We start from the raw sequence: 15,335 nt of genomic DNA, 5'->3' as shown, positions 1-15,335 counted from the left end.
CTTCATGATTTGATGCTTTTCTGTCTAAGATCTCTCATTGCAGTGGTGAGCTTTTCTTCTGTGGTTGTTTATGCATATCAGGCAGCTCTGTGGGCTTCACACGTCCTTGGTAACATTTAACTTGAGCGCCCACCTTTTTTGCCTGACGTTGCTTTAACCCTAACCAGAATTTGCATGACACCTTTAAAAGCTTTTAATCTTTTGTTTTATAAAAGGGCAACCGAGTTGAAACATTTCCCCTGTGAAGGTGGGTTCAGTCACTGTTGTTTTGTTTTTTTTTTTGTATGTTTTGCGTAGACTTTCTGCAGTGATCTAACGTGAGCAGGGAGATAACTCTTGATAGTAACCTCTGTGTGGCCCGGTGGCCCCGAGCGATCACTGCTGGTACACACACAGAACACACTCACAGGACCTTATTGTTTGCATGATTTGTCATCCGGGCTGACATTCATCAAAGTGAAGAGCAGGCACCCTGTATCAGGCGGCTGACATGTCAATCAGACATTTCCCATAAACAGCAACGGATCCTGCACCTCTCTCTTGTCTTTTCTGTTGAGATCAGAGTGGCAGATAGCAGCTGCTGCAGAGGTTATATTGATATGGGGAGAAGATATTCACACCTCCTCCCACTGACAGCAGACAGTAGCCTGAGCCCACCGCACTTGCACATTATTACAGAGCAGCTCAGAGAGGAGAGGCCTGAAATGAAAAAGTCCAGCCTGGGCACCTGTTAGAGGAATAAACTCAATCAGTGGCTCTGTCCTGGACTCCCAGACAGCTGCCAAGTGAGAGCAGGAGGAGGCTACACGCTGCAAGGCCAGTATAGTGCCTTATTGATGCGTTGAGTTCATGTTCAGCTGATTCTGACTCTTGTTTTTCTTTTCTGTAGATGTACCCAGACTGCGGCTCAGGAGTCTGCTCTTCTCGAGGTCCAACATTAGACCCCGCTTTCCCCAAGATGCACCTGTGAACTGAGGCGGAAAAGATGCCGCGCACCAAGCAGAACAACCCGAAAAATTTAAAAGGTGAGTTTGCGCTGCACGTACTCACGTCTATGCTGTGTTCGGAAGTAGCATTTCAAATCGATTGGCGGATTTGTTGGTTTGGATGCAAAGAGGAAATGCTCGGTTGTCTCGCCTAACCACAAAGCAATTAGATCATCACTTACTTTTGGCCTGAAAGATGTGATGAGAATAGCCTTTATTTCCTTCCTGTGTGATAGAGGTGGAGCAGGTGTTCTTCTTAAAGACGTAAAGATACAATCATGTGATAAAATACTGAATAATATTGACTTGATGTGTTAAAAACAACTTGTTGTTGATGTCTTGTCTGGTTGTTTAGACCTCACATCAGCTTTTTCGCTCTCCTCATGGGATTTCTAAGTTCCACTCACACTCATCTGGGTACCTCTGCTTGAAATAAGTCTTTTGTGGTGTCGTCACTCTCTTCTTACACTGTTGAAATGTTACCGTGCTTTGTTTTAGATCTTTTACAACCAAACCACTTCCACACTTCAAAAGTTGCTTCCTTTTATTTTTGGAGCAAACCAGTGTTGCCAGTTTTGGTGGGTTTTTTCTCCACCTAGTTTAGCTATTTTTTTTATTTGATTGTTCAGGTAAAAATCAATTTTGGCAGCGTTTGATTGTTTGGACGACTTTTTGTAACATTTGGACGGTTTCCTGGTTTCCTTCTCTAACTTTTATAGAGATAAGGTTGACATGGATGCTGGAGAGGATGTAACTTGCACATTTCCTGGTCTATATTTTTATTCTGGGGCTCTACTGGAATATCTCGTCATGATTTACAGTTCAAAAAAACTCCTTATTTATCTTATACTGGCCATTTATGCAGCCCATCAGTTCAGCCTCTGTCTGAAACAGGCAGTTTCAGCAGTCCACTGTCTCTCCTGAACGCTTCATTTCTCCTCTTGCACTCAACCACAGAACATATCCGAGAGGCCTGATGCAGCCATAGTTAGTGTTACTTTAACAAAATATCATCATATCTCAGTTCAGACTTATTATTTCAACCTTGCATGTGTTGGAAGGAAAAAACACTCAATCTGATGCAAAAAATTTGGATATATTCAAGTCGATTGAGCAGTTTTGAGGCTCTAACTGGGCTACTTGTCAGTCAATAGTGGCAGCACTGTAATGTTACTTCCTCTTTCAGCTGTGCTTGAGTGTTATCGTGATACGTGGACGCACATATCATGACACATCAACCTATCAATGATACAGAAGCTTAATTTTGATCAGATTAAGACTCATGCTGGTATTATCATGAACAATACGTTCACCCTTCTGTCATATCACACTTTCTGGTTTTTATGGTGAGAATCTGCTTTACTGATGTTATATATTGTCTTTGCCAACACATGTAATAACACACAGCAGAGTGTGTGGCTGCATTGTTTGCTTTTGATCCCCCCTCACTGGCCATCATGTGGTAATACAGTGACTATTGTCCCAAATCTGATGAGGTCAGAGCGGCGAACGAAGACGCGTATTTATCCAAACAGTATTTAGCGTGTAATTATGTGTCGACACGAGAGGGAAAATACATTTTAGATGAGGTGAATCTTTAATGACCCTCACGCAGCAGCAGCAGCAGCAACAAAGACTCAAAAGACACATATTACAGATAATGGGGCTGACAGAGCATATTGAAAGCTACAGCATCCTGCCACGCTAATACAAGGACACCAATTGGCTTGAAGGGTTCCGTGTTATGTTGAGAATTGACAGATTTACGTGTCAACAGACGTTTGCAGTTCACAGATCTCCGGTTTTTGCAGCGTTACATGCTGGGTGTGAAAATGTGCATCATTGCCATTCCCCAGCAGTAGATCCACACAGCAGATTTCCTAATGTCTGCGAGCAGCGAGCCAGAGTCCTCTGTTTATTTATCTTATAAACACTTCCTGTGCGCTCTTTTTTTTTTTTTTCATGCAGCTTACTTGGCCAAACAACATAAATAATTAAGTTTTCAGAACAGTACATTGCATCGCCCAACAGAGGACAATAGAAACAGCAGCCAAATGATACTTGATTCTATTTTTAATGGTAATCGGTCCCCTGCTTCTTGTGGTGCAGACAGTAGCGCTGCAGCTGCTGCAGTGTTTTTGGATTTTTTTTTTTTTTTTTTTTAAATTGAGGATGAAAGACTGGACTTGAAAAGACTGTAATTGGCAGTAATTTGATTTGCATGGTAAAATCTTTAATGGTGATTAAAAAATGCTGGTGCTTTTCCCTTTTCTGCAGGGATTATTCTGAAGTTCTGTTCTTCCAAATCCGAGGCTTTACAGTGTTTTTAAAGGGTAAACAATTGAGTTTAAATGCCTTTTTAGGAAAAGCAGAAGTGTTTTATTCTTTTGCCTGAACAGCATAATAGTATCTTGGAGTGTTAATGTGAACTTGACGTGACTCGCCATCCTCAGTTCTGGTGAAATTTCTCAACATTATGTGGGGACTACCCAGTTCACTTCCTCATCATCTAATAACTTGTTGAGACATTTGTTTGGCTTCTTGTTTGTGGCATTTGACCCAGTTCATCACCGTTCCTCACAGCCAGCCTGCACTTAAGGCGTTTCCTTCATCAGACAGGAAATGCTAATTGCATGGCATGCTATCACATGCTTAAAGTCTGCTGTGGAGAATGTCTTTTTCCTGGAAACTCAAAAAAAAAAAAAAAAAAATCCTCCTCATACTGCCTTGAAGCCATCACATGATGATGCTTAATGCCCAAGATTGGCTTTAAAAAACACTCAGCTTGAAGCTAAATGGGCCTTTAACACAGCTATAAGAATTTTTATATTCCTGTTTTTTTGCTAAAACTTTGCAGCAATTAATCTTAGCAGAGATTATAACCCCCAAAGGTCGTATTTAATTCAGTATTCTGAGTTTTTGGCTGGATGAGAGGAAGCCTCGTCTCTGGGCTTTTCTGCCTCAGAGGCTTGGCAGCAGTCTGACACTCGTATAAAAGGAACCACACTAACGTTTTCTCTCTCGCTCGTCTGAAATCTTGACTTGACACACTTTGTCCTGTCAGGGGGGACACAAAGACCTGAATTGTTTTATTGACACCATCCAGACCCGGCTGCATTGCTGACATCTATCAGGTGAATTTAAGGCGTCCTTGCAGGTTTGTGTGAGAGCAGAAAGAGAAAATGTACAAGCTTGCTGTCAGTAAAGCTGCTCTAGACTAAACTTTATATGGACCATGGTGAGATAGAGTGAATATATTGCATTATTTAAAAAAAAAAAACCCTGTGTAAATGTTACAAAGGGTGTTTACTTTTTGCATTTTATAGTTATAATCTAACACAGCAACCCTGCAATGAATCCTTATCTGATGAACATATAATGATTAGTTTTTGTTGACACTGTGGCAGAGGGAAGTAAAAAATCTCAGTTGATTGACAGAAAATTAATCTGCAGCTATTTTGATAAACAAATAATTGTTTGATTTATCTTTTCAAGCAGAAATGCCAAGAATTAGCCGGTTCCACCTTCTTATTTATGAGGATTTGCTGCTTTTCTCTGTTTTTTTTTTTTAATATAATTGTAAATTGAATATCTTTTTGAACTGTCGGTCGAACAAAACAAGAGATTTGAAGACGTCACTTTGAGCTCTTGTGAAAGTTGAGCTGGATAGTTTCACAGAGTTTCATCATCACGACAATTTTATAGACAAAACAAATAATCGGAAAAAATTAGCAGCCGATGAATCAGTGGTGATATAATCGTTAGTTGCAGCCGTAAATTACATTCATAGTGGTGTTTTTTTTAATGCCACCCTCCATTCACATCGTCAAAACATAACAGTGACGTTACATACAGTATATGAAGTAACACCAGTAAATGAAGTAGTATTCTCCGTCAGATAAAAAGGCTTTGATGCTGTGTTTAACATAAAATAATGAATTACCTAAATTAACTGTGCTTATTAGTTAAATGTTCAAAAGTAAAACTGGTTTATATTTAAGGACAAAACTCTACAACCTGCATTCAGGTTGTTTTTAAAGGGTTATTTGTCGGTTAAAGTGGGCGAGTTGTCTCCTCACTTTACTCCATTGCAGCATCTGCAGCTTGCGTTGCAGCCAGTTCCTTTTATGTAAGTGAACGAATCAGCTGTTGTTCTTGTGGATCTGATCAGGTTTGGTTGTCTCACACTGTGTCGAGGGGCTGAGATTTGATGTTTTTGAGCTCATTTATAGCGACAAATCTTTACATTGCTTTCTCTGACTGTCACCTTTTTGTGCACCAGTGTGCATATTCAGGATTGTTATGTGGCTTTGTTTTGTTTTTTAAACGTAGAGAAACATTATTAAAATATCCTAAAAGCATTCAGGTCACTTTAGGATGCACTGCTGTAGAAACACCTGCATGGCTGTAGATTGTTGCAGGTGTACATAATAAGCTGGTAACTCTGCGTGTAAGTGCACAAATGAACAAAACAAACAGCAGAGAGGAAGGAACTTTGAGTCTGTTGTGGTTTTGGCTAATCTTCGGGCTACTTTTGGGAGAGCATACTTGGCTGTATTTTTTATCTGAATCATCACAATAAACCATCACATGCTGTAAACAGTAACAGAGGAATTGTCGGACTCAGTTATTTTCTGATCCCTTTTTTTCTCTCCTTTAGACGTAAGGAAAGAAAAACCCCAGTCACAGGCAACAAGTGATTCATTTACCCTCGAGGGACAGTCGGGAGATTCATTCATGATACTTGGCAGCTTAATAAAGTAAAGGTCAAAGTGGTGAAATGCAAAAATATTAAAAAAAAAAAATCACTCACTTGCACAAGCATTTTATAAACCTTAAAGGCTGCACATTCCACATGTTCTGAAGTCTGCCAAGTGCTTGTCAGTATATTCATGTGCTCCTGTGTCTGTCTGTCTGTGTGTGTGTGTTTGCATTGTCAGGAATGAGTCTATGACGCAGGTTGCGGGTAACAATGCAGGAAGTTAGGAACTCCTGTCCCCCCACCTCTCAATGTTTTGTTTACTTTTCTCAAACAGCTGGTCTCCAAGCAGCTCTGGCGGGATATGCAGTGGTTTCCCCCTCAGACAGACACTCATTCTCTGCGGACATCAGCAGAAACACAAAGCTCACTGCTGGCAGGAGAAACTTTGAATTCGTGAAATATTATTTTACTGATATATTCAGTACAAACTGTTACACCAAACTTAAACTTCAAAAACAAACTAAACCGTAGAGTTCTACCGACTGTATCACAAGTGTTTCTCTGTGACTCTAAATTGAAAGTAAATGCGTGTCGCTCATGCCTGTTGAGCACCCACTGATGAAGACGTGAGATGTATTTGAAAGCTCCAGAAAAAAGCTAGACAGTGGACCTGGAGTTTAGTCTTAACTATACGTTGCAGTCAGTGTCTCCAGGTAATTAATCCAACCAATTTAAATGTCGGTCTAGTAGGCCAGCCTACAGAGAGTTTCACTGTGTTTTTCCACCCTGGAAAAAAAAAAAAGTCTGTTGTTTCATAAACCTAAAATAATTTAACGTTTTGTTCCATGCTATGAATCACACCCGCGAACATGTCAGCTGGAAATTTTCAAGCTGAACAATTTTAGCTTGTGTTTATATCTTGTATGTTTGTATTTATCAGTGGTGTGTCCGGTTTAAAAGGGTGTTTATGTGTCTATTTTAACAAAATGTTTGTGTACGTTGGAAATCTCTTGTTGGATGAGTGAAGCTAACTTCCTCCTCTCATTGCTGCTAACACAAACTACTTCAGAAGCTCAAGTAAATACTTTAAAGAGGACGTATCATGCACATTTCCTGGTCTATATTTATATTCCGGGGCTCTGAAAGTAAATCTTAACATGATTTACAGTTGAAAAAACTCCTTATTTATCTCATAGTGGCTCTTAATGCAGCCTCCGTCTGAAACGGGCAGTTTTAGCTCCTGTCTCTTTAAGGCCCGCCTCCCGATGAGCCCGCTCTGTTCTGACTGGTTAGCTTTTGGCTAAGGAGGCTTCAGTCAGATTTAGCTTTTTTTTTTCTTGTTCTTAACTCGAAATGGAAACTTCTCAAATACATCCGTACATGTTCGTGCCCGATCAGAATCTGATTAGAAATATGCGAGTATTTTAACGTAAACAACCTGTGGAACAACCTTAGCAACAAAGGCTAAAAACAGATGTAGGCGATCTGACATCAGTTTCGATGAGGAAGTGGAGTGTCACTTTGCAAAAACAACAGGCTAAAACTGGCAGGGAGCATTTTTAAATACATTATATGTCAAGTTTTGGACCTTTGACCATGTTTAACAAAGACATCCAACATCATAACAGTATAAAAATAACAGAAAATCAAAAAATGCATGATATGTGTCCTTTTAAATTTAAAAAAAAAAAAAAAAAGCTATGCTGTGGTGCATAGCTGGAACCATGTTGATAAATCTGTTTGTGAAAGTGTTAATGTGTGTGTAAAACCATATGAATAGTATTCACCTCAGTTTTAAGTACAACAGTTGTGGCATAGGATGTGTGGCCTAGTTAGGTGCAACGGAAAAATGTGACCCAAAGTTGAAACCCACTGATTCAGAAATGAGTGCAGTATATTAACCTTTTCTCACAACGTGCGCTGAGCTGCTTTCTCTCTCTCTTTCTGTCTCTTTGTACATTTAGTCTCTGTGGTCCGTTTCTCTTTCTCCTGCGGCTGTAAGTGGCTTCATCCAGACGGTACCTCCACCGTCTGTGTGTGTGTGTGTGTGTGTGTGTGGCGTTTGGTTTTTCCTCTACCGTCCTCTGCAGCGCCATCCCTCCTCTCAAAGTGCCCCCCCCCCTTGAAAATGCCCAGACTTGTTAGCAACACCAGTGTTTATAGAACTGACTCTGCATTCCTCTTGTCTTATAAAAGGCTGCTTGCACCAAAGCCCCTACAGGTCTGGTCCCCTGTTTTAACGGAGAACATGCTGCGTGATAAATGGTGAACAACTGCAGTGAAAGGGGGTACATTTAACAAGGTGGAAAATGTTTACCCTATAAAGCCGATGCAGGGAGACGGAGATGGAGTTTCCCATCCCTCTGACATCCTTCACTGCGCTGACAAGGATGTTTATGCAAAGAAATAAAGTTTGTGTATTTTATTACATTAACCTGATGGCTGATTAATGTTTAGAAGTATAATTTGCAGGGACGGTGGATTTATTACGCTTTAATCAGGTGCAAAATTGTCTCCGCGAGCCAAAATTTGGGGAAGGATGACGACAACCAGATAAATCCAGTTCAGATCTCCATCTTTTAAATTGACAAAGTTCAGCTTGTGTTATTTTTCACCGCCTCAGTTATTTTCAACAAACTGACAACAGTTTCCTGTTAATGATCAACCGTGACTCTGAGCTCAGCGCTGACTGTGGTTAAATATCCAGGGTCAGAATCAACTACGCCGGCAACCAACACTAATCAAAGTTACACGCTAACCTAGAGACGGGCCCGACTCTGGACACGCACACACACACACACACACACACACACACACACACACACACACAGGCGTTTGTTTGTTGCTTTACAGCTACAGCGGGCTTTTCTGGCCTTGTCTGCCCTTGTTACAAGGAGCTTCATTTAACCCTCACAAGTATCTTATAACGAATGTCTGAGAGGTTTGAGATGCCTGTTCCGTCAGCTCTTTAGTTTGGCCTTTTACTTCGTCTCTGACCTGCCGTCGGGTTCCTCCCAACTTTATATAATCTCTGAGTCAGGCCACAGTTTGTGTTCCTGCATACCACACAGGCAACCATTTGCATTGTAGAAAACTGAATCATTGAATGACTGATGAGGAAATAAATCTTTAACCCTGTGCTGAAGTTTTTGAAGCCACACTGAAATTTAAAGTATTTTCTTACAGAAATCAGTGTTTATACACTCTAGATTCTTGGTGTTTGTTCCTATTTATGAAACTATCAGGTCAATTTTTTTTATTTTTCCGCTGTGATGGTGCAATACGGTGCAATATCTGTTTGGGTCATCACTAAAAGTAGTTTATAATGTCTAGGGCTGCTACTAGTTGTTATTACCATTATTGATTAATCTCTCTTGAGTAATTGTTCAGTAGTAATTCAGAAAACAGTGAAGTGTCCACGTTGATGTTCTTCAAATGTCTTGCTTTGTCCGACCAACAGTCCCAACACCTCACACAACATATCCAGTGACTGAAAAACCGAGAAAAGCATCAAATCCTCATAAAGTAGCTGCTGGAACTAGAGAATTCTTGGCATTTTTTTCTTAATAAGGGTGAAACGATCAATTGATTATCAGAATAGTTTCTGATTTGTTACAGCTCTGATAATATCAGTTCAACTCCAACAGCCACACAGGCGGTTAACAAGGTCAGCGGCTGATGTTGTTAGTTTTGTTTTGTCCCGTCTGTGATTTTAAACACTCCCTTAGTTACTCTTGTGTTTACGTTACAGGACTGCTTGTTGCTGCGAGGTTTGACAGGTCTTTTATTTTGCTGTCAAGACATCTGGACACGTAAACAAGGGACGGCTAATGCTCTAACGCTAACGAAACACAAAACAGTGTGTGTAGGAGCAGCTGATGACTCATCAGGTGTTGAAATAACATGAATATAGTGGGAACGCGCTAACATTAGCTAGACTAGCTTCCAGTTTCATAGTGGAATATGAACATAACAGCACAGTGTATCCGTCCAAACGTTAAATGTAAAGAAAAACGTCTTAAATAATTAATTATATAACCAACGCGGGTTTGTCGAACAATAGGGAAAAAACGTGTATCAGCATTCGTGAGCTAAAGGGTTATGATGTTCTCCGGTTGGTAGTTGACACTGCGTCTCCTAGCAACGACTGTTCTCAAGTGTCATTCAACCGTTGCCATGGGAAACACCCACCCAGAAGCTCGAAGCTTAAGATGCTATTTCCACATGTCCAAAAATATATGGATGTATTTGGAAAAAATTAAAAAATCTGCACATTAATTTCTGTTTTCTTACACAAAAAGTGCAAAGAATTCAAATTTCAGTTGGACTTTAAATGTGCTGTAAAGTAATGAGCTACTGCGGTTTAGCTTATAAAAAAAACAAAACAAAAACAGTTTGCTTATGTAAATGGCCGAGCGGTGCAGAGAAAGAGTTAACAACCTGGCCTCAGCGAATGGATTTTTACATGTTGTGTCATGCTTAGGCAGCCAAACCAGTGTTTCCGTACGGTCCCTTCAAATTACAGTGTGTGTGAATGCGGCGAGATTCACACAAAGGGAACTTCTCTCCCAGAGGCAGGAATAAACCCGGGTTTTAGCAACAGTAACTACAACAGACAGGCTGAAACTAGTTCAGGGATGTCTGTTTAACTTGGTGGTAACCTCAGAGAAGCTTTCACTTTGACAGAGAGGCAGAGCTCGGACAGAGAGGGAGGAATTTTTATGGCCATATTTTGTGTGAATGAAATTGAATATGATGAAAAAAAAAAAAAAAAGAGAGAGGGCTTCTGCTCACTTTGCCATCCTGAAATGTGGGTTAATGTCTATTCCTTCTTTTTAATGGAGTAAAAGCATATACTTTGGTCCTTTTTCACTGTGTGCTGGCTTTAACAGCAGGCGCATTGCACAAAATACATTTTTGATGATGGAAAATGTGATTATGAGCTTCAGCTTTTTAAAGTGTCTTGTGCCCTTTTTTTCCATTGTGTGTGTGTGTGTGTGAGCTCTAATTGTGAGGTGATTCTCACAAATGGAAGTGTTTTTAATCACCTCGGGCCTCCGCTAAGTGGAGGGCAGTCGCTCCCTGACAAATCAGCCCTCAGGGCAACGATCGCGATTGTGGCCAAGACGGGAACCTCCCCAACACCTGGTAACATCTGGTTTTGAGGAAACCAATTTGTCAGTTAGCTAATTTGCAAAGATTTCAGATGGCAGCTTGTTGTTGTTTTATTATTATTTTAGAACTTTTTTTTTTGCATCTACATTTCAAGGCTTGATGATGTGAAACAAACTACCAGTGAAAAGTTAACACATTTCTTGTCTTTCTTGTGTTTATATGTACTTAAAATAAGAAAATGTTGAGGATAAATATGAGGATTGATGATGCATATTTATAAATGAATAAGTAAAGTTTGTTGGATATTAATTAGGTGCTGAAGCAGTAAAACAAATCAATGTGTTTTTATGTACAGTAGCGATGCCAGACCGTTTGATTTTAACAGGTCTTTCTAGTTTCGAGACACATCTTGATGATTTTGCCTGCGGTGCTCAGAGATAAGTTGTTGGCAGTTTTTCTTTCATTCCTCACAGTAAGAATATCCTGTTTTTTTTTTTTTTCCTATTGTGAGCTGAAATTTATCTCCCATAATAACAGCTCTGTGTTGAACCAAAGACCTAATATTGAACAATCTGTTAATCCTAATGTGCGTCTTTAATTACTGCTCTGGAAAAGGTCAACCAGTTGAACCTATAAGACTGTAACTGAATGAATGATCAATAATTAGGCCATTTTCAATCAAATAAAAAGTATAAAAAAACCATATAAATTCACTTTAATTGACATATTTTTTACATTAGATCTCCTGTACAGTGACCGTGATGCAGATAAAGCAGGAAATGTTTTAAATGTCAAACCTCACAGAGGCTTTCAATTTCATGATTGTGTTTTAATGATACTGTTACAGTTCTGTGGTTGTAAATTAGTGTCTCTCAGCCTCCTTCTGCTGAAGTCCTACTTCAGGTTTTTCTTCCTCCCACCTCACCTAAACCAATTTCCTCTGTGCAGACTCTCAGTTTGAATGTCTGTCAAACTCCTGCCTGTTTATCAGACGTTGGTGACTAATACCATAGCTAACACCCCGCCCGCCTGCTTGTGCAGAGAAAGGTCTTGCGTTTGTGTGTTTCAAATGTGAGCACGTATATATATATATATATATGTGTGTGTTTGTGCGTGTGTCCCTCTGTTCGTTAAGCCGTGAAGCTTCTCATCTGTGCCGTGAGCGTCGCTCTGTGGAGGCAGAGATGTATTTTTCTTGCGAGACAAAATGTTCTACAAATCATCAAGGCATCATTCATTAACGGCCTGTCAGAGCCCTTTTTACCTGTCGCTGATAAAGACGTCCACGGCTGAGGCAGATGTGCGTTCGTCTGTCACCGTGAGCCCGCCACCCACTCTGCCATTTACGTACGAACCCCTGAATACCGATGACCTGCCTGTTCATAGCCTCATGTGTGCGTCCCGGCCTTCATCTCGGGTCTGTAACAAGGACTGCCGCCCAATCAGTCAAATTATTTGGCTTAAACTTTTCAAAGTGAAGCATTAGTGAAGGGCTCAGGCAGTCCGAGTTAAATTGGAGCTAACGAACGGTGACCTTCTCGTACTTGTTAGCCTCATAAACCTTTTGCGTGCACACACACACACACACACGCACCTTTTCCCTCCACAGGTGAGCTCTTTGCGGCCTGGGGAGCCACTTCCTGGAAACTTGGTTGAGCAGCATTGATGTTGGCAACTCAGAAAGGTGAGCGTTGGCGTCGGAGCGGGAATGATGAGGGGAAAAAACAGGGTGGGGGCCGGCAGGATTTGCCTCTGCTCGCGTCAGCACAGAGACTCTAGAATAGTGGAACAAATTCTCCCTGCGGTGGCGAAACAGGACCGATGCAGGGGCTGGATGTCACATTATTTGGAGATGTGCTCATGACACATCGAGGGGGTGGAGAGCTCCTATACACACTGAGGATGTATGTCATCTGCAGCAGTGAAATGCCCCTACAAAACCTGCCTCTGTTAAGACGGGGGCTGCTGATTCCCGGGGGGTCCTTTTTTACGATTGTGGGGAAAATGTGACGCGAGTTAAGCTGCTGGAGTTAGAGGTAAAAAAAAAAAAAAAAAGAAATAAAATAAAAAAGCTTTGGAAAAACTGCTCAAATTTTTTAAAAAGAAGCTATCGTCTGCCAGCCGGAAACCCTTAAATGGGTGGTTGTGTGGGGGCGCTTTTCTCTGTGTGTTTGTGTGCAGCTGCATGTGTGTGTATGTGTGTGTGTGTATGCAGAGCTGGCATTGCTTAATGGTTTGCACAAGCAAAGCCCAATGTAGGGGTTGCCAGGGAAACAGAGCAGCATGAGTCTCGGTCTGCAGGTGCTGTTCCTTGTGTCCTACTGCTGGAACCTCCTACGAATACGGAGGGAGGGAAGAGAGAGAGAGAGGGGTAAAAAAAAAGACGACTGAGGGCAGAAAAGCATTGAGATAGAGTTGAGATAAAATGTTAAAAAAAGAAAAAAAAAACAGAAAAGTTGGGAATTTGATGACTGTAACATTGAGCAAGAGTTGAGTAGATGTAGAGACACATACTGAAGCATGTGCAATGACAGAAACGGGGTAATTTCACACCAAGGGAGTCTTTGACTATAAGTCGAGGACCTCTGCAGCCTCGCACCAGGGGACCGTAACCAAAGTCACACTCATGCTGTCAGAGACGGTTTTGGAGAGGGGGGGGGGGGGCTCTAAAGAGGAGGAGAGGCAACAACAATACTGTCAATTCAAGCCCGAGTGTCTGGCAGAGAGAGGGGCAGTGAGGTCTGAGGTTTGACAGAGGTGGCTCCGTTAACAATCGCTGAATGTGTGCATGTCAGTTTAGATCTGGAGGGGAGAGAGGGAGGGGAGGGAGGGGGGGGGGGGCGCCGTTTCCACTTCTGTCCTCTCCTTGGCGAGTGAGTGACAAGCCCAGAGGTACATTCAGACACTCCTAGCTGCTTCAAAAAACACGCTCCACCATGAATCCCCCACCTCCCCCACTCCCCCACTCTTTTTCCTCGTCATCCTTTTTCCAGTCAACGCTCGTCTGGTCCAGTCAGACTCCCGCTCAGATCATGCATTGATTCATAAGGCCGTTTGGAGAGCTGCTGACTCTGATTTCCCCCTACGAACGTTTATGGACACAGCCATCCTGCTATTAGTATTAATGGGAGCAGATAGCTGCAGCAATATAATAGATCACTACATAATTAATTCAATGTCAGTGTCTTAATTCTGCACACGGCACACACATTAGACATCTGGGACTTTAACCCTGATGTATTCTCTTCAGTTATTACACATATTATGTTGAATTTAAGATCATAAAAGATGTGAAAGTTTCAGTTTGTCAGTCCGGTCAGCCTTCAGGGGACCTCGTCCTTGACTGGAAGCGACAGGTCTTCTGTTGCAGTGCCCACCAGATGTTGAGGGCTAGGTGGGCAGATGGGTGAGAAGCCTGTGTAGTTTCCTTAAGGTCGGGCCGTGGGCTGTATTTATCAACACTGACACTTGCTGTTTCTCTGCTGCGTGGGACGTCTGCCATCATCACTGCAGCACACCAGCCAATCAGAGCACAGCTGTGTGGTTGTGTGCTGCTTAAGAGTCACATGCATCAGGGGGGGGAATGACTAACTATCAGGGGCCCCCATGGGAACGGAAGCTGTTGCTTTGCTTACAGGCGACAAAAGGCCCTCTGTAGCGACCCCCTCTAACATTTAAAACCCCCGTCAGAAGACATGTCAATTTAGCTTTCTTAAAAATCTCCACACAACAGTTTCTCTGCTCCATTAGAGATTATCCTGCCGCCTCGCCTCACTGGTCCTTTCAAGTGTTTTTTTTTTTTTGTTTTTTTTTTCCTCCCTCCTAAACACTTAGTGATCTGTGAAGATGCTCGGGAAGGGGCGGGGGGGGGGGGGGGATTTTTAAGAAGGCTATGCATTTAGCAGCACAACAAGCAATTTGAAATGATTAGAGGAAATTGCAGTGAGCCTTTTGTGGTGTGCAGTGAAGGATATTCTGCTGTGTGTTTGCTGATATGACACAGCTGAGACAATAGTTACTTATGATGGTGCTGCTAACACATCGTGTCTGCTCTTACTTGCTCATTTTATGCATTTTTGCCCAAAAAAAAATTACCAGGGTTTTTGGGTGCTGATACCAAAACAATACTTTTTTGATTACTTACTCTGAGAGCAGCGCTACCAGACGCTGAAAACTAAATTATTGTACAAAGACTGCAGAATTATCATGTTTCAGTGTAAATATTGTACATTCAGGACCAGGCTGCAGCACACCTGGAACTGACTTTGCAATATGTATGAATTTGTGTCGCTCTTGAGTTCAGCGAGTAAACGTCTGTGAGCTCCGACTTCAGGCCAGCGTTTATTATGTAGGCAGGGACACCAGGACACATAGCGTGTAAGCAAATGGTTTTCAGCACCATGAACCAAAGGTGACTTGTGGAGTTTTTTGAACAATAGTTGTGCCATGAATTTATTAGAAATCACCATTGTGTTTGTATTGCAAAACATTGCACGCACACACACGGGTGACACAGGTCACATCCTTCCTGG

The 15,335-nt window shown here is 41.6% G+C and overlaps 1 protein-coding gene across 5 annotated transcripts in view; it reads left to right on the top strand.

Moving 5' to 3' along the window:
• The window catches only part of hivep1 (HIVEP zinc finger 1), a 58,566-nt gene that overhangs the window by 3,981 nt on the left and 39,250 nt on the right, over positions 1–15,335 (top strand). For all 5 annotated transcript variants that reach the window (XM_042436207.1, XM_042436204.1, XM_042436202.1 and 2 more), the window contains exon 2: positions 890–1,025. In XM_042436207.1, the coding sequence (XP_042292141.1) occupies positions 986–1,025 (40 nt within the window). In that variant the 5' untranslated portion in view covers positions 890–985. The remainder of the gene's footprint in view (positions 1–889; positions 1,026–15,335) is intronic.

This window comes from Thunnus maccoyii, chromosome 15, assembly GCF_910596095.1.
Source record: "Thunnus maccoyii chromosome 15, fThuMac1.1, whole genome shotgun sequence".
In the NCBI taxonomy this organism is placed as follows: Eukaryota; Metazoa; Chordata; class Actinopteri; order Scombriformes; family Scombridae; genus Thunnus; species Thunnus maccoyii.
Note: the sequence above shows the minus strand (reverse complement) of the source record. Positions and strands in the feature narration are given on the sequence as shown.